This window comes from Naegleria gruberi (assembly GCF_000004985.1).
Source record: "Naegleria gruberi genomic scaffold NAEGRscaffold_51, whole genome shotgun sequence".
Taxonomy (NCBI): Eukaryota; Heterolobosea; class Eutetramitea; order Acrasida; family Naegleriidae; genus Naegleria; species Naegleria gruberi.
Genome location: NW_003163276.1, coordinates 15,938 through 34,908, shown reverse-complemented (window position 1 = coordinate 34,908; position 18,971 = coordinate 15,938). Strand labels below are relative to the sequence as shown.

Sequence of the window (18,971 nt, the reverse complement as noted above, 5' to 3'; positions counted from 1 at the left end):
ATGTTTCATGTTGTAAAACATAACTTGTATTAAATATACTTGAGAAGTGACGGAGAAGTATGGTCTTACAATACCCATGTATACTACTATCACATGATGGTTGTGGATGATTATTTACCAATTTGAATTATTCCTAATAGAACAATAAAATAATTTCCAAATCACATGGCGAAGGATTAAATTCCAAAAATTATTACTATGAGATGATGTGGTGAAATTCTTTGAGTTAATAGATGTGAAACTACTCCAAGAAGGAATCAAGAGCGTTGTGAGGGACTGGTTGTTGCCAATATTTTTGAAATATTTTTTTGGTATTTTCCTATGTATTTAGATTAAGATCATTATTTATTCAGCTCATTAGAATACCATAGTGTCACTCATAACATTTGGTGTACTATTGTTGCCATGTTGATTCAAACTGTGTTCTCTAGTGATATTTGGAATGCCACTATTTGGAGAGTGAGCAGTCAGGTTTTGCATGGATGGTTTCTTCTCTACCTCAATTTCATCATTATCAGTATTCACATCATCTTCATCATCATGTGATTGAATGGTAATGATTGGATTGCAATGATGTTTTTCTTTCAATAAATAAGCAAGAGTCATTCCTTTTCCTTTCACTTCAATTTTACGTTCCTCAAATTCGAAAATATCATAAACCCTTTCATAACTTGATCTCGATAATTGAATTCTTCCTGACAATGAATTTGATTCCATTCTTGAGGCAATATTAATGGTATCACCCCATAAATCATAGGCAAATTTCTTTCTTCCAATCACACCTGCAACAACACTTCCAGTATTCAATCCAACACGAATATTGATTTGTGCATGTGGATTTTGAATGTTGTAATCTTTGATTACTTGGAGAGTGTCAATTGCGAATTTAACACATCTTTCAGGGTGATCTGATTGAGCATTTAATCCGTGCAATCCACCTACACAAAAGTATGCATCTCCAATTGTTTTAATTTTCTCCAATTGATACTTGTCTGTTAAATCATCAAAGCCGTTAACCACTGTATTCAACATGATTACCAATTCATTTGGATTCATTCCAGAACTAAACTTGGTAAAACCGACCATATCTGAAAAGAAACAGGTGATATCAGAAAACTTGTCAGCAATTAATGTTTCACCTGCTTTCAATTTGAAGGCAACAGAATCTGGCAAGATGTTTCTCAATAAATTTTCAGAATTCTTCTTTTCCTCGTTCAATAATGCATTTTGTTTCTTTTCTGATGTAATGTCCTTAATAAAGAAGGCATAAATGACAACTCCTCTTTCACGTGTTGCAAAAATGTTTACAATGGCTGGAAATTTAGATTGATTCTTTCTGATACAATCCAATTCCAAAGTTTCACCATGTTTTGAGTTTGGATCTGTCAACGATGATTTCACTTGTTTGACCACAGATGTCAATTTTTCACTTTGACTTGGTTCGAACAAGTTGTAAAATTTCAAACCAATAACTTCTTCTGGAGCTTTTCCAAACATTTTCTGAGCTGTCAAGTTGAATAACATAATTTCTGATTTTTCATTAACAAGAAGAGCACCATCTACCATTGAACTCAACACATTTCTCAATGAATCATCATTTGCTTCCTTAATTTTCTTTTTGAATATTGTGAGTGAGTTGAAATAAATGAAATTTCTCATAGCTTCACTTGAATCTATATAATCAACAGGTAAATAATTCAAGAAAGATCTCAAATTAGTGATCTGTCTATCATAAATCAAGAAACTATACAATAACAATGAACTAAACAATAAATAAAGTATAACTCCAAAGATAAAAAAGGTAATAGTCAAAACTTTGAATGATTCTGAAGTGGAAATGAACAATAAATTCATCAAATCCATTAATCTTTCATAAAGAACATCATTCATATTGTAAATTTTCAAAACTTGATAAAAAAGTGAATCAGATTTTTGATAAGTTGGATTGAAAAATTCTTCAGTCATTTGAGAACTTGAAATTGTAAACGCTGAAATGAAGGTTTGTAAACTGGAACATTCTTCAACTGGTGAATCAGCTGTACAATTGGATGGTCCATTAATGATGTTATCAATCTTGGAGAATCTTCCAATTAATGGTTGACTGTTATTATTTCCATAAACAACTTCATTGTAACTGGATGTAATTAAACTGACGAAACCTCTTGCATCTTGTCTATATTGAGCCACATAGCTAGGTGAAACTACAATATTGACTGGACTTCCAGTAGGACATCCAAAGTAGGCAAATAATTCACCCAATCGAATGGTCAACCTGTGGGCAGCTCTAATCAAAATTGATAATTGATTAACAGTAGTCAAATTATCAGTAGAAGTGCTAACATTCTCTGAAATTTCAAAGTAAATAATTCCAGAATAGGCGGCAATAATGAAAATAATGCAAAATGCAACAACAAGTGAAAATTCCTTTGGTCTTAAAAAGATATTACTCTTCTCATACTTGACATCTTCTCCCTTCTTATCAATTTCATGATAAATGACACCAATCATGTCTTTTGGCAGCTTTCTGTATAGAGCTAGGATGAATGAAATTCTTTGCATTTCAACTCTGGACATGATGATAAATCCGGAAAAGATTCCAATATAGACCAGTGCTGAAATTAAAATGTAATTCCACAACAATTCATTCACATAATCAACGACGAACTTTTGGCTCTCTTGAAAATTCTTGAAAAATGCAAAGGTCACATCAGGTGCAGTTCTCCTATTATGGTAAATATACATGAATGGATAAGAAGTTGTTGTCTTGTTAAATTCAGAATCAGAGGCCAAATTAAAATAAGTGGAATGTTGAATAAGTTCATGAACTACATCACTAATTGAAGTATTCTTTGGAAAGGTTGACTTGAACTCTACTTTTCCACTTTCACTTGCAACAGGAATCGAAATTACATTATCTTCCCTAATAAAGTCAGCATACATTTTGCTTGTAAATTCCCCAGATCTTGATTTACTACTCAAGTCCAATAAGATTTCTCTCTGACGTCTAATTCTATCCTTATAGTTTGATAAAAAGAAAGAAAGTGAACTAAATTCGGAAGTACCATTTGAGGGATAGGTCTTATTTTCAACATTGAATAATTCATAAACAATTTGTCTCATTCTAATATCTCTCAACAATGCTCCAGGTGTTAAAATTGGTAAACTTGACACTTTTACCAAATCAGTCTTTGATAAATAATCTCCATAAACCAATGACAGGACAAACGCCACAAACAACAAACCCAATCCAATCATATTCAACGCACAAAAGCTAATCAATCTAGAACGAGATTTGAATGGAGTATTCAATGAATTTCTATAAATATTTTGTTTCTTTTCGAGTTGTTTCTCAACTCCATCAAACGAATCCTTCTCAACATCTTCATTGTTGAACTCCTTTCTACTGGAACTTCTCATAAAATTCCAAGATTGTGACTCGGCCAACTCTGGAATGACCTTATTTCTGAAACGTTTCATGGTAAACTTATTCTTGGAATCTTCTTCTTCCAAGGAGGCCGCTTCTTCATAATAAGTTACTGCTGATTCCTTATCTTGTTTGATAGTTTCTAAAAAGTTGGCATAATATCTCAATACAGTCTTGTCGTGTGCAAAGTTTGCCAACAAGTGTTCAAATTGTTCTTCACAGTAATGGGTCAAATGTGTGGCTGTTGCATTGATTCTTTCAAGTTTTTCATTATTTGGAATATCACTCAATAATTCCTTCCAAAATAGTTTGTGAATTGATTTGATTTGATCTTGTTTCTTTTCAATTTCCATCAAAACATTTTTCACAGCATATCCAAATTTTCCATAATTTGCATTTTCAAACAATTCACTCTCAACATCTCTCAATTTGAATTTAATTTGCATGGCAAGCCAAGGACCTTCATTATGTTTCAATGCCTTCTTAAGGAGGAACAATGCAAAGTTCAATCTATTTTCATCTCCCCAACATCTAGCGACAAGATCACTTGCCATCATTAAAATGGAAGGTGATGTGAAAAACTTTTGTGGAGATTCAGATTTCACAAAACTCAAAGCTTGAACCATTTCTTGTGATTTTGGCATTTGACTCACGAATTGAAGATAGAATTTCAAATTTCTCATGGAATACTCTTCGCACATCATGTAAATTGATGATTGAGCTGTTTCAAAATTATCATGTTGAGAATCATGTTCCAATTTTCTTCTCACAATCTTTTGGATGTTTTTAAATACTACTCGTGTGTAAATTTCAAAACCTGTGAATGAAAGTATCCAAACAACAATTGGTAAACCAACTGTCAAACCAGCTCCTAATCCAATTCCTAGAAGATCATAATTCATGATAGCTGTTGACGAGTTCACAATTGATGAAACTAACAAACCAACAGCAAATGCACAATAAGTGCACAAGACTGAAAAGAATATACTATTCTCCACACGTCGATACAGTGGAACTGTATCTGTAAAGAAGAGAATAAATCCAATCGAGGCCACAATGTGGAATGCGGCTCTGGCATACGAGTATTGAGATGGAATGGCGAAATGAACCAGAATTCTGAATCCAGTTGATGTGTAAATGACACACATTGGTAGTTTGTAGGAAATGAGGAAGGGAATTTGACTCTTTGGATTGGCCATTGGTAAAATGAATAAGGAAAAGAGCCAACCAAAACTAAACAAGACTATTGAAATGATGGACACAACAATCATGCTCACGTTCATACTACTCGAACAAATTACATTGGGATATCTCCACAGAGAGGCAGAGTACATCTTGTCAATGACTGAAAAAATTAATTGCTGATAATTGCAGTCAATAAAGGAAGTCATTACAAATGCTGTTGGTGGTCCAATGAAAAGAATAAAGATGGCCAACATGAAGGAAATATTCTTGAGTTTCTCTTGTAATCGACCGAAATTAGTCTTGAATGTGAGAAATAGAATCGTTATATGAACTAAGGCAACTGATAAACCAAAAATTGTAACGGCAATAGCAGCCTCATAGGGAATCCAATCCAATGATAATGTTATAGGATAATTCATTGCTTTAAACAGCCAAGTCCCATAGAAACCATAAGGATAATTGTGAAGTGTTGTGTCTCTGTTGATTGTTCCACTATTAGAATTAGTTGTCGTGGTAGTTGTTGCAGAGAAGGCAGGAGAATTAATTTGTGAACTCAATGTTGGTAAAATCATCACCACATACGAATAGTAAATGTGTAATAATGTGAAAAGTATATAAATTTTCCTTCCCTTAACAGCATACCTGTGTTGAATCACGGAGAAGAATTGCCACATGTTATCCTTGACAAATCTCATAATTGAGACTGAATTGTTGGCTGCTGATGCTGAAGTGGGTGAACTAATAATTGATGAAGAATTGTCCTGTTGTTGTATTGTATTGGTGGTCACATTATTAGTGCTATTATTAAAATTCACACTGCCATGAAGGAGTTGTGTCGAGAGATTGACATGTGGTGGATTATCCAACAAACCCCACATGTTATTATTCGCATTGCTATTGTGTGGAGTTCCCTTATAGTGTTGCTCATTGTTGGGCAGAGGATTATTCTCAGCAGACATTTTCTTCTACTTTGGTTATACTATACAATTAATAATACTGTCAGCTAGTAGATGAACGTGGGAAGAAATCACTGACTTCAATTGCTGTTGATTCGGTGTGGTTTTTCTTAGGGAAACTTGTTACCTAAGAAAAATCATTAAGGCTCTTCTAAGGAAATTGCTTTTCTTTGGGTGTTGCGCAGCAGTGAGGAGGAGCTAGTTGGTGTCTTCATAATTTGTGACTTGGTTTAGGTTTTGGTGGTCATGTTGGACCGAAAATATTGCGCCTTATTTCAAAATTGGTCAAGTCAATATACTATAAAAGACCCTTACGTTTCCAACGTGTTAAAATGTAGGCCCATTTTCGCAAGATTGAAATGATCTCATTTAACTAGGATTTCGTTTTGACTTTTTACCAATTGATGGTTTCTTGAATGTTTCATGAGAAATAATATTGCTAGTATTGGTTGGTGTTGTCTTGTTGGTGGGTATTTACGGAATTTTCCACGCATGTCCTCAAAACAAAACCATTTGGAGAAATGTACGAAGGAATTATTGAGAGAATAGTCAGCGTTGATGATATGATGTTTTCTTCTCTACTTCAATTTCTTCATTATCTGTTTTTGTATTATTTTCATCTTCTTCAATAATGATTGGATTACATAGATGTTTCTCTTTCAATAACTAAGGTTGAGCAAAATTCCAGTTTTAACAACCATCTAAAAACTAATCCTCATTCCTCAAATTGGGCTCATAGTACAAAATTGAGAGCAATTTCAATTGCCTCACTACTAAATATTCTTGGAATTTTGGTTGAGAAATCATTCAAAGTACAAAGTACGAGCAACATCAATATCGTTGATCTCAAATAAATTCCAAAATCTATCCCTCTTCTTAAAATAATCCAAAGTTTCAATCAATTTAGGTTTAATCTCGATATCTGATGCCAATAATTCCACTAAATTTAATGGAGAGCCTCTTTGCCCTGTATCTGTGTATAACATTCTCTTAATAAACTTGTGTACTGCAGAGTCTTTGAATCCATCACATTTCTTAAAGATTTCCTTCTCGTCTTTTGATTCCCAATTTTTATATCTGTTACCTCCAAGTATTCCGAGAATTACCAAACCTAGGGAATAAATGTCACTTTTTGGGGAGACAAGATCATTATCTTTTCTCTCTGGAGCTCTATATCCTAAAAACTAAGTAAACAACTTTTCTGGTTTTACATCATTGTGAATGTGACTTTGTTGTTCTAGCATGTACAATTGAGCAAGCAAGTCTAGAGTGAAGTTGAGTATAGAGTTAGAAGGGAGATTATTTCTGCTATTAAAAAAATGAGATAGTGGAGTTCCAGCTAAGGAAAGACAATATTTGGATTTTTCTGCTATGATATAAAGGGATGCAAACATTAGTGTACGTGCAATCTCATTCTCATTTGCACTTTTGTTACGTTTCACATAAATGGAGGTTGAATTTGAAACTGTGGCTCTTTTGATCACTTTTCCTGTTGCTACATACTCTCGTTCTTTGTTATAAGTAACAATTACATTGTTTGGTTGTGGATTTGTGAAGCAGAAGTGTGTTGGGAAGTCAACTGATTGTTTAGCGGTATCTAAAGCACTTTGATGAGTTTGAAAATATTGTTCAACTGATCCAAAAATTGGAGTTGTCAACGCAACAATAATTTTCGACATTAGTCGAATTCTATCTTTTTCATCAAAATGAGAAAAGGCTCCAATGTAATTAAGAAAATAGTTTGTGATCGCAAATTTGTTGTTTGAAGAATTCTTCTCAATAGAACAGTGCATAGAGTAAAGGTAACTATTTCTTGAATCTGTTGTGATTCCAAGTACAGTAATCTTATCATGCCAATCCTCAAGTTCATCCCGTATCAATTTTCTTACACTCTTTGCAAGAGCTAATCTCATTTCACATATCATGGTAATAAAGTCTTTGTGATCTGTATGTGTATCATATCGACCAGAAGCTTTCTTTTTCTTTTCTGGTTCCAATGGGTCGTGTACTTCTTCGGGATTTCTCTTACCCAAAAGAGATCCTACAGCAGAAACCAGTCTACTAGCCAAAGATGAGAACATTTTTTTTTAAATTAAATGATGCTCAACATAGAGGAAATAATGAGCAGAAACATCATGCCTTAATTTCGATTAATTGTATTCTTCAGTCGATACTTGGTGAAGCGTACTTTGTTCTTATTTTCAAATCCTTACAGACAGAGTTGATCACATTTGGAACGGCTTGGTTTTGTTGTCCAGAGTTTTCAATTGCTACCATGGCTAGCATGTGAAACATCCTCAATATGTAAGGTCTTGCTATCAATCCAAAAAGGTTACAATTCTTCTTAAATTGTCTTCATCCTTCCCAATACATCACTTGGCAATAATACATGTCAACATCTTTTACATAATCACTGAAAAAAAGAAACAATAAACAGTTCGCTATGGAAGTTAAACTAGCAATTATTGGTTCAGGTATGTTGATTCTCTAGACAGTGTTATTATAATCATTGTTTCGGATAGGTGGTGTTGGAAAGTCGTGTGTTACATGTAGATTCATATCTGATAGCTACTCGGAAAACTATGACCCAACCATTGAAGATTCGTATGTAGTTATCTTCTTGTTTAATTCTAATACACCACAACAATGATGATAGTTATTATAAAGTAACCGAATTAGAAAATGGTCAATCATGTGGTTTTTCCATCTTGGACACAGCCGGACAGGTTTGTATTATCAAGCTTGACAAACTCTAATATTATTTGTAATTCTCTGATGATTGATGATATTAATTTAAAAACAAAATATTGATGATAATAATAGGAAGAATTTTCAAGCCTTAGGGAAAATTGGATGAAGCAAGCCGATGGTTTCCTATTGGTTTTTGCTCTCAATGATAAAAAGTCCTACGAAAATATAGAAGAACTCTACGAACAAATATTACGAGTTAAAGATGTTGATGATTGGCCAGCCATTGTTCTATTGGTAGGTTATTACGTTAATAATTGATAATTTAATATTATTTAATTTAATTGATCCGAATTACTCTCTTTTGCATTTTTCTTTTTGGAATGAAATAATAATATTTGATTTCAAATATCGAAATCACAACTTGATCAACAACAATTCTATTGTTAATAATATAATATTTATAATATATTTAATTTAGGGCAATAAGGTAGATTTGGCCGAAGAAAATCCCGAATTAAATAGAAAGGTTGAAAAATCAACAGTAGAGGAATGGGCGCGAAAAAAAAATGTCTCAACCATTACACCTAAGGGAATTGATTATTTCGAATGTTCAGCCTTATCGGGAAGAAATATAAAGGTGGCTTTTCAGAGAGCTGCACGTTATACTCTCCAACATAAGGGAATTACTTTGAATCCATTCGGGGAGAAGATTTTATCGAGTACAACTCCATCGGGAGAAGTTGATGGTCAATTTGCTACCATTTCAACTTTCGGAGCAGATTCATCCTCCTCTGCTGAACAAGTATCAAAGAAAACATCCTTAGAAAAAGTTTCCTCACCAACAACAACAGTAGGGAGGAGTTCTTCTCTATTATTCAATTTTGGCAGCAATAATCAACAACAACAAACAGATCCAACTTCACCTGGTGGATCATCACAAGTTTCAAGAAAGAGTACTGTCAAAAGTAGCTCTCCTTCCAAACAAGAACAACAAGAACAACCACATACAACTTCCAACAAGAAGAAGTGTGTAATTTTATAAATTACCGCTTTTGTACCTATTAATTGCTATTCTTGTCGAAATTAGCATATGATACAAACAAAGTTTCCGTAATTATGATTTTGGATGACGAGAATCAGTTTCAGCAAATTGTTATTAATAGTATGAATATTCGATGCAATTATTCTTGCTTTATTTGGGGTTACAAGAATACAAACAAAGTCGAATTGGTCCCCCTCCATCCTCCTCAAATGCAGAGATTTTACATCAATGGCCAAACAGGTCAAATATTCCCTCAATACGCACTACAAACAAACAGAAAAAAAACAAGAACATAGCCTTTCACTACTGAGCGCGTATCAATACAAAAGATGACAGGAACAATTAGAGGTCCAATCTCTCTCTCAGCACTAGTTAGTCAAGAGTTTAACTCAGTACATCACCATAATGAACGTAGAAAATCGAGCGCTTCATCTCAGATAGTGGACTATTCATATGGCGGCATTGAAATGTTAGATAGTTTAGAATCGATAATGTTCGCTCAATTATATGATTTGTTGGTGATGACCTTCCACTTGGTTATTGGACTTGGAAAGATTATTGTAGAGCTAGGATGGAGCAGTTTTCAATTCTTGACATCATCCATTGTTTATTTTGAAGTAGATACTTCCATTTATTCGACATCACCTCACATAGCCACCAATAGAAGACATAGTGATGGCAATAATGATTTCCGTTTGACATCCTCTCCAAGTGATGATTTGAACATTTCCCTTTCGTTACAGCAAGATAGACGAAAGTCCTCACTCTTCGATATACCACTAATGGACATTGATGCAATTATTGAGCGTGTAGCCAATGAATTAGCTGAGATTATCCACCAAGCATTACACCCAACTTCTTCTCCATCATTATCCAATGTTTCGAATACTGGTACCCACAACAAGATGGAAAAAACTCTTTCCATGCAAGTAATTGAACCAGCATCATCACATAATGAAGATACAGTACCTCTCTCTTCTATGCTGTTGGATGAAAATGCATGTGATTCTCTCGATAAGGTCCAACTGAAAGCAAGACTGAACCAATTTGTCTTTCCTTTCTTTTCTCCATCCAAATAAACATCCCACTTGGGATACTCTAGGTTTGAATAAATATGCGAGACAATTTATCAATGTGTGAAATCAAAGTACAATCACCTCTAATTCATTTATCCGACTTCGTTCACCAAGTTGTTTGGCAATTTAAATGATGTTTTTTTAAATTGATATTCATAATTACCTAACAGCACACTTTCCATTGTAAACTATACAAATATCTCAGTGGAAGTTAGTTCCAATAAAAATGCTTCTACTCAACCATGTGGCACTTACCTTCCAGATTTAGTGGTGTGCACAGTTCTACGTGAACTGATCGTAGATTTTCGCCTCTTATCTAGTTACAATAGTTTGTTGGACAAACACAAAAAAACAGCATGACAATTCTTATAAGATCTTTAGACGAAAGTTGTTCGAGTGGCAGTAACATCAGTAGCGAAGGGAACTCGAATAATGACTCTTCGTCTGTTACCAATTCGAGGGCATTTGAAAATGCGATAGAAAATGGTGATTCTCATCAGGAGAACCTTCATCACAAAATCTCCAAAATACGAATGTTTCATTCGAATGTATTGTTAATAAGTTTGGGAGTTTTCATGTTAGCCGTTCATTTAGGATTGACAGTAGCTTGGTTATTTTGTGGCTACATTATAAGAAATGCAGTTTCGAATATAATTTTATTGTTTGGATTGGATTTGTTTGTTATTTTGGTTGGATGTTTGGGAATTTCGGCTTGCAAGTCAAGAAAAAAAGAATTTCTTGAACGAAACCATACGATTGTCATGGGTGCTCTCCATTGGATGGCTTGCATGTTTGGATTGACTATTGCATGTTTAGTCTTGTTGGGTGAGAGTTGTGTCGAATTTTCTCAAAGTCGATTCTATCAAAATTTATTCGAAACAGTGATGAATGATTACAATAGTTATGAGAATGTGGATATTCCGTTTGTAAAACCACCATTTGTGGGCAGTGAAATGGACATTCAAACTCAAGAGAATCTAATGATCTATTCGAATCCTATCATTAACTTACTATTCTTTTTCCTTCTGAGCACTGCCTCCATTTGCACAACCTTAATATCCTATCAAAGATTTATCAAGAAGAATCACAAATATTTATTCCCAAAATCAACAGTCTAAACCCTTTCGAATACTCATTTCCAATATTTGTTATTCGAAACTTGGAGCTCCCTTATTCTTAGAAGATTGATCAATTTCTTCCTGATCCACAAACCTCTGCATCAAATCCTTCCTATACATCATACAAGTCTCATACTTTCCAAACCATCCATATCTATTCGTAGCCACAAAATCATAAATGGCATTTCGAATAAATGGTGGAACAATAATAAATCCATACAATAACGGATATGGAAATGGAAGATACTTAGCCAAACGCAATGCAGCAGTCGAAGCAGAATAAATCTTATCATTCGTATCAAGAATTACGAAACGATCCAAAACTTCTTGTTGAGTTTTTCCATATTTTTCCAACAAGTTTTTTCCGGTCATGGATTGCACACGACAAAATTCAATCTTGTTAGCAGTGGAAGCAGATGTTGCATCTCGTTTGATAATGAACTGAACTCCACGATTGCAGAGAATGCATTCTCCATCGAAAAAGACAATTGGTTTGACAATCTTTTTGATAGCAAGTTGACTCATTTTTTTTAATGGAAAGCGAGAGGATTCTCTAACCTTGATGTTGATGACATTTGTGCTATTAGTATCCAATCAATATTTCAATAAATATAAATTGTAATATTTATTAACGTCTCTTGTATCGTAAAGACCTGAGAGACGAGGTCTACAACCAGTAAGTTTCGGTTCAGCGTTTAAGTGTTATGGGTTGATGCTAAGTGGTTGGTTAGACTGAGCTTGCCTGTGGTAGGCAGAGAGGTATTTCCTGTTAATAGTGAAGCTTGCATTGGGACGGTTGTACCACACTGAGTTCTTGTAGCAATTTTCCAAATAAATAGCTAGTGCTTTCTAGACTTCTAGGGCCACATTCTTAGGTATTCTTTTGCGCTTAGACCAGTTAAGCCAGTCATTACGGGAGCAACGACCATCAAATTCTATCCTAAGTTGAGAGGATTCTGAGATATCAGGAGGGAAACGAATCTTGTTAAGGCTAAATTTCTGGGAGATAGCGTCCCATGCAATATTTCAACAAAATCAACAAACTTTACAATAACATTCTACATTTAAAAATAGAAAAAAAAAATAAGAAAAATTAAAACAAACAGCAAAATTTCATCAATTTTTTTTGATCATCTAATTGTAAATAATTAAAAACGCAACAAATTAATTAATAGGAAGAGGAAACACATCATGATGACACACCAATATCCAAACCGAATTCACGGAGTAACTCCATGTTGTTGGGAAAATCGTATATTTGTCTCATTTGCAGAGCAGAAATTTCGCCCATTTGCTCCGAAGGAAATTAATGATCCTTTCGAGCACATGATTTGCTCAGGCTATTTGTGTCTAGTTTCGACGGTGAAGGGAAAAGTTTATTGTATTGATGATAGGAAGAAGGAAAATACATTTGTAGAGTTGGAGAGTTGTGAAGAATTTAAACAAGATCGCTCGAGGATAAAGGTTTGTTTTTTAGGAGGAGAATTTTTGGATATACTAAAGTGGACTAATTTGGAATAATTTGGAATTGAATTATTATGTATTGGAATAGTTTTTGATAGCTGGATTTTATCATATAATGGTTGTGAAGGAGAGTAATAATGTTTATGCATTTTCAGGTGAGTTTTTTCAAAGGTTTTAGTTTCGAATATTTGAAAAATAATTATTGAATAGATGAGGTCAGTTCTGATAGTGGTGAGATTGGAATTTTGATAGGTGATTCTAACTCTGCAAAGAAGAGACTATCTCAGGTTAAAACTCACCATTTCATAGGAGAGAAATCTGAAATTACTCATGCTGTTTGTGGAACTAATTGCACAATTCTTGTACTCAGTAAGTTTCGAATATTTTTGCAAGCATTAACATTGTGAACCATCTAATTCTCTTATTTATTCAAAAGACAATAGAGAAATATATTTGACAGGGAGAATGAGAGAATCCAGAATTGATTTTCAAAAGATTTCAATTGAATCAGACCCAATGATATCATCACTTTCAGTTGGATACGACCACTTGATTGTCAAGACTGTGGATGGAACGTACTATATTTTTGGAGAGAATGAATATGGACAATTATTCTCACACGTTAGCAAGTTCAAGTTTGAGAAACTGGATTTAAAAGACGAGCAAATATTAAATCTCAAAGCTCTACGATTGAGTCACTTAACATGTAAGGTGACTCCAAATCGATTGGATGTTTATGGATATATTGGAAATACACCCTTAGGAGATTACGTAAAAGAAAAAGAATATCATTCTTCACAAACAGTAAATGGATGGGACATTGAGCCATATGGAGGATTTACAACTGTTGTAATTTGTAATAATAGAAAGAAGCAACTGATGGCAGTTGGATCTACGAGTAATGCTCCTTCAGTACCTTACAATATATTAGAAAAAATCAAGACTGACCATTCTGATCTATCTCAGTACATTGACAGTCATGATGTTCTGGATGTGCATTGTGGAAGTAATATCATTGGAGTATTGATGGGATCTCCTCGACAACAGATACTCTTATTGATTAATTTACACAAAATGTACTTGTATTCTGTAATGGAATCTCAACATTCATCAGGGGTTGTTCCATGCTCTGACATTTTAATTAAAAATTGGGAATAACTGTTTATTTTCTTATTCTAATTTCATTCAATTAAATAATATCGATTCAGTCGTTTTTCAGCTCCAAAACAATAATTCTTCCTCTTTCTGAGTTGAGTCAATTAATCAAAATGTGACAGTCTTGTTTCAATCATAGATGTCTCGAAAAAATGAGACAATGATCCAAAATTACTTATTACTAATATCAATACCAGCCTTTCTCAATTCAAACAAGTAACCCAATCTTGTATGATAAACAAATTCCAAAGCTTTGATTTCCTCTTTATAAGCAAATCCAGTTTGTTGGAATGAGGGAGCTTTAGTAGTAGCTCCAAAACCAACAGATAAATCCTTCATTTTGGTCATTCCTTCTTTAATTTTAACATCTGGAGCTTTGATAGAGTTTTGGGCAGTAGCAACAGAAGATGATGATGTTTGTTCCGAAGCAACTTGAATTCTAAACGCTTTAATCTTGATAGTTCCCAATTTTTCAATTAAACTCTGTTCACTAGTTGCTCCAGATGAATTTTCCACAACTTGATTCTTCTTCACTTGAACTGTTTGTGAAGCTTTTGTAACTTTGTGAATGAGTCTTCTTATGAGACGATCCTCTCCAGGTTTAAGTGTTGTACTCATAAAAGCGTAATCCTTTCCATCCAATTCAAACTTTAAGGCAATATTTAAATGTGTCTTATTTTTACACATGACTCCAATTCGAATAGATTCTGTTGACGATTTGTTCAATTCTTCCAAATGAGACATGTATTGCTTGTGAACTGATGAAGAGAATGAAGGAATAAAAGTAGATTCTACCTTCTTCCAATTACTTTCCTTTGTATCATCACTTGTATCATTAACATGTCTCCAAATTAGATAAACTTGAATGTCATCAGGATTATATGCAATTCTAATTCTATTATTGTTATTATTATTATTGATGGTGGCACTACTAGCAGAAGCATTGTTATTAGTGTTATTATTTGTAAAGTTGACCACGCTCCACTTTAAATTATTGTTAGTATTGTTGTTGTTGTTAGTTGATGTCATGATTATGTTTGTAGGAGTACTACTAGTAGTAGAAGTATTAATAATAATATTTAAATTGTTATTATTATTTGATGCTGATGAAGAAGAGGCAATTCTACTTGGTGTGCTCGTTAATAATCCATTATTATTATTACTAGTACTAATATTTCCTTTAATTTGATTAGAAGATGATGACGATTCCGTCTTTACCTTCTTCAATGCTGGTTGCAATCCTTCATCATTATTATTATTACTAGGATCAATAACACCTAAAGAATTTGATAAAGTAGATGATTTATCCTCCTTTTCCTCTTTAACGCGAGTTGTTTTTGTTGTTATTGATTCCAAAGCTTCTCTTTTCATAAATTATTTTTTAATTTATTTTTAAAATAAATTAAAATTTAAAATCAGTGTTTGCTGGTGATAAATTTGATAATTGTTATTTTTTCGTGTTTTATGATGTGGTAAGGATTTCGATAATCGATATAATTGTTGAAGAAATATGATGAAGGATAAAATTGTAAAAATAATGGTAGGAAAGGACGGGGATAGTTCTTAATTTGTCGATTGTTTGACTGTCATATGATTTCGAATAAATATTTAAACTAAAAATTCACATGTTATTGAGATAGTATTGATATATCAATTATTGGTTAGTTTGGAGATTTTGGTCAACTATTTGAAAATTGCCGAATATCAAGATGCGTATTTACCAAAAATCAAAACCAAGCTACTTTTATGGTCATTTTTTTATTCGAAATTAGCTGTCAACACATGATGAAGGTATTCGAATCCTTTCCACAAAAAAACATCTCACTTCCCTCTCTACTAACATGTTGGAACCCAAAAACCAAGCACTTCCATCAACAAATGACATGCCTCTTCAACAAGAAGTAGCATCAGAAGAATTAAACAATCTTCATCACTCCAACAATATCACAACAACCCTATCAAAACTTTCTAATTCTCCCTCCGATACTTTTTCATCAACTTGCCATCATTCATCATCATCAAATTCTTCTTCTTCCTCTTCTTTTACTGCTCATCAAGAAGAAGAAGAACAAGTCAACTCCTCTGTGGCGGAGGAGAATGCAACGACATTATTTTGCGCCCAAGAACAAAAATTAGTAAGGCAGCAAACAAATTTGGACCTTACAGAAAAAAAGCAACAACCGTTTACTTCTTCCTTATCATCATCATCAGAATTGAAAAAGGCATCTACCACTCGTAAGAATAATAATAATTGTGAAGAGGGAGGAGAAGTACAAATAGACAATAATAACCTTAGTACTAATAATAGTGATACGGAAAAGAAGATACAGTGCGGAGGTGCTGAAAAAGAAGAGGATTATTTGAAAACCCTATCATCTAGGATATACCACCTAAATCCGATCATTAATACTAAAAAACAGGTATTGGATAACAATTTGAGGAAGAATTCACGAGAAGAAATATCTAAATCATCTAGCAATAAGAATCTAATAGATTCAAACAATATTGAATCAGTACCATCATCATCATCAAGTGATAAGGAAGATAAAATCACAAAAATCATTTCATCTGATGAGAATATAACAACAACAACAGAAATGAATTTTTCCAACTCACCAACACCTCATACAAATGTACCCTATTCAGCCAATGCTCACTACTCTTTAAACTTTTTCAATTTGCCACTTGAGGGAACATCCATTCCGAAAGCTTGGCATTCACTGCTGAAAATTCAAGCTTCTACGATTTTATTCACAGTTTATACAGGATATCTGATACAGACCATGTATGTCTTTCGAGAACAGAGTCATGATATTAATGCAACTTTTTGGATGTTTATTCTGGGAGCACTGACGATACTTGTAAATAGTGGACGTCTTATTAGGATGGATAAGGCAGAAAATACTTACGAATCAAAGGTTATCATTCTTTTTAATGTTGTTAGCTTTTCAATTCGTTTCTTTGTAATGCAAAAGCACAGAGTTTTAATGTTGAGCAATTCACTGGCAACTATTGCAGTCATGTCTAAAAACACAGGTGAGTTTTTATCAATTTCTTTTAATTCTTAATATTTATTGTTGTGGAATGTAAAATTGCATATTGGAATTTTCAATTATTGTTATTATTATTATTAATATTACTATTGGAATAATTTCATTGAAAACAGCTCATAGTAAGGGAGATCCATTTTGGTCAATGCTTCCAACAGTTTCCATGGCTTTTCACTACTTTCTAGCTGGACTGCTCAAAATCAATGCAATGGGATGGACCTACACATTGGATGTAATTTTCGAGTATTCACCAGCCATTTATACTATTCTAATTTTTGGATTATTTATAGTGTTCGGAAATGTTCAATTATCATCAGAGTGTGATCAACTTCAAGAAACAACAGACAGACTCAAATTGGCTTTGGAAGCCAAATCAAATTTTGTCAGCCATCTTTCACACGAATTTAGAACACCAACCCTGAGTAGTTTAGGATCGATAGAATTAATTAAGGAAACAAATCTGACTAAGGAACAACGAGAACACATAGAAACCATTGAGAGTGCCGAAAATATTCTATTGACTCTCATTGAGGATATTTTACTTTTTGTAAAATCGGAACATGAAACCAAGAGCAAAGTTCAAACCAATACCAAACAAGTTTTTTGTCTGAGGAATTGCCTTCAAAGTGTACAGGAAATTATGAAGAGCTATGCCAAAAAGTTTGTTGTGGATGTGCAGATATTTACTCAAAATTTGGAGGCCAATGTTTTTGTCAAGATGAATCAGGCAAGAATGAGTCAAATTCTAGTTAATTTATTAACTAATGCCGTGAAAGCTTCTCATCCATCTCAAGTTGTAGAACTTCACTGCAAAACAATACCAAATCCTCCAAATGTCATTACGGAAAATTCTCACCAATGGTTTGAGTTTAAGGTTGTTGATTATGGTGTTGGTATTCCCAAGTCGAAGCAAGAATTTATCTTTCAACCATTTGGTCAGGTAAGTAATAATTGTTTCCATATATTAATGATTTTATTCAGCTCCATAACCTTAATGAAAGTATTTTCCCAAGCAGTGGTTTAGGTTTATCTACTTGCCTTAATATTGTACGTTCCATGAATGGATGCATTACTCTCGAGTCAGAGGAAAATCATGGCAGCACTTTTACTATTCAAATACCTATACAAATTTACAACATGAATACCTTGGATGCAAAGGAGGTTGTTCTTTCAGCAGAGGAGCAAACTGTCGATTTTTCAATCAAGAGACAGATTGACATTCAAAACAATTATTTGGATCAATTTGAAAAGGCAGACTCTTATGTTAAGAATGCTGAAACCTCCAAACCAAACACAGACAATATTCAAATTATTATTGCCGAAGATAATGCAATCAATCGAAAAGTGCTTACCAAAATGTTGAGAAGTTTGGGATTTGAGGTGGATGTAGCAGTGGACGGTCGCCAGTTGGTAGAGAAAATTGACCCAACTCGACACAAACTAGTTATTACAGATATGGTATGTTTACTGAGTTGTTTTAAATTTTGAATGAATTAATTTTACATTATAGCACATGCCCTTCATGAGTGGTATTGAGGCATCTAAAATAATCAAGACCAAATATAAGGACATTAAGATAATCATGTTGACTGCAGATGCACTAACAAATGCTGAATATTATGCAAGTGTAGTGGATGCAGTGATTTGCAAGCCATGTACTCGTAACGATTTGCAAAATGGTATTCAAGCAATGCTTGGAGAGGAGATGGTAAAAGACTAGATCTTTGATTTAAAAAATCGAGTATCATATCATCTGTGAAGAGAAAACTCTATTGACATTGATGTCAGATCTTAGATTGGTTTAGATTCT

General features: G+C 33.6%; 8 protein-coding genes across 8 annotated transcripts; 4 read left to right on the top strand and 4 right to left on the bottom strand.

The window, feature by feature from the left end:
• Positions 1-357: 357 nt before the first annotated feature.
• Positions 358-5,568, bottom strand: NAEGRDRAFT_72081 (uncharacterized protein; the record flags this gene model as incomplete). The annotated part of the gene is made up of 1 exon (XM_002672667.1): positions 358-5,568. One exon carries the CDS (start codon positions 5,566-5,568, stop codon positions 358-360), a length of 5,211 nt encoding a protein of 1,736 aa, XP_002672713.1.
• Positions 5,569-6,749: 1,181 nt separating this feature from the next.
• On the bottom strand, positions 6,750-7,646 carry NAEGRDRAFT_72080 (uncharacterized protein; the record flags this gene model as incomplete). The annotated part of the gene is made up of 1 exon (XM_002672666.1): positions 6,750-7,646. One exon carries the CDS (start codon positions 7,644-7,646, stop codon positions 6,750-6,752), a length of 897 nt encoding a protein of 298 aa, XP_002672712.1.
• A 362-nt stretch (positions 7,647-8,008) lies between these two features.
• Positions 8,009-9,298, top strand: NAEGRDRAFT_72079 (ras family small GTPase; the record flags this gene model as incomplete). The annotated part of the gene is made up of 5 exons (XM_002672747.1): positions 8,009-8,039; positions 8,088-8,169; positions 8,222-8,291; positions 8,389-8,550; positions 8,735-9,298. The coding sequence occupies 5 exons, from the start codon at positions 8,009-8,011 to the stop codon at positions 9,296-9,298; spliced, it is 909 nt and encodes a 302-aa protein (XP_002672793.1).
• Positions 9,299-9,627: 329 nt separating this feature from the next.
• On the top strand, positions 9,628-10,377 carry NAEGRDRAFT_51991 (uncharacterized protein; the record flags this gene model as incomplete). The annotated part of the gene is made up of 1 exon (XM_002672746.1): positions 9,628-10,377. The coding sequence occupies one exon, from the start codon at positions 9,628-9,630 to the stop codon at positions 10,375-10,377; it is 750 nt and encodes a 249-aa protein (XP_002672792.1).
• Positions 10,378-11,522: 1,145 nt separating this feature from the next.
• On the bottom strand, positions 11,523-12,017 carry NAEGRDRAFT_72077 (uncharacterized protein; the record flags this gene model as incomplete). Its single annotated transcript, XM_002672665.1, has 1 exon — positions 11,523-12,017. One exon carries the CDS (start codon positions 12,015-12,017, stop codon positions 11,523-11,525), a length of 495 nt encoding a protein of 164 aa, XP_002672711.1.
• A 571-nt stretch (positions 12,018-12,588) lies between these two features.
• On the top strand, positions 12,589-14,120 carry NAEGRDRAFT_81113 (uncharacterized protein). The gene is made up of 4 exons (XM_002672745.1): positions 12,589-12,956; positions 13,045-13,111; positions 13,167-13,325; positions 13,393-14,120. Exons 1-4 carry the CDS (start codon positions 12,684-12,686, stop codon positions 14,112-14,114), a joined length of 1,221 nt encoding a protein of 406 aa, XP_002672791.1. The 5' UTR covers positions 12,589-12,683; the 3' UTR covers positions 14,115-14,120.
• A 162-nt stretch (positions 14,121-14,282) lies between these two features.
• Positions 14,283-15,482, bottom strand: NAEGRDRAFT_51988 (uncharacterized protein; the record flags this gene model as incomplete). The annotated part of the gene is made up of 1 exon (XM_002672664.1): positions 14,283-15,482. One exon carries the CDS (start codon positions 15,480-15,482, stop codon positions 14,283-14,285), a length of 1,200 nt encoding a protein of 399 aa, XP_002672710.1.
• Positions 15,483-15,994: 512 nt separating this feature from the next.
• On the top strand, positions 15,995-18,881 carry NAEGRDRAFT_72074 (uncharacterized protein; the record flags this gene model as incomplete). Its single annotated transcript, XM_002672744.1, has 4 exons — positions 15,995-17,147; positions 17,278-18,101; positions 18,143-18,619; positions 18,672-18,881. 4 exons carry the CDS (start codon positions 15,995-15,997, stop codon positions 18,879-18,881), a joined length of 2,664 nt encoding a protein of 887 aa, XP_002672790.1.
• Between the last annotated feature and the right edge of the window lie 90 nt (positions 18,882-18,971).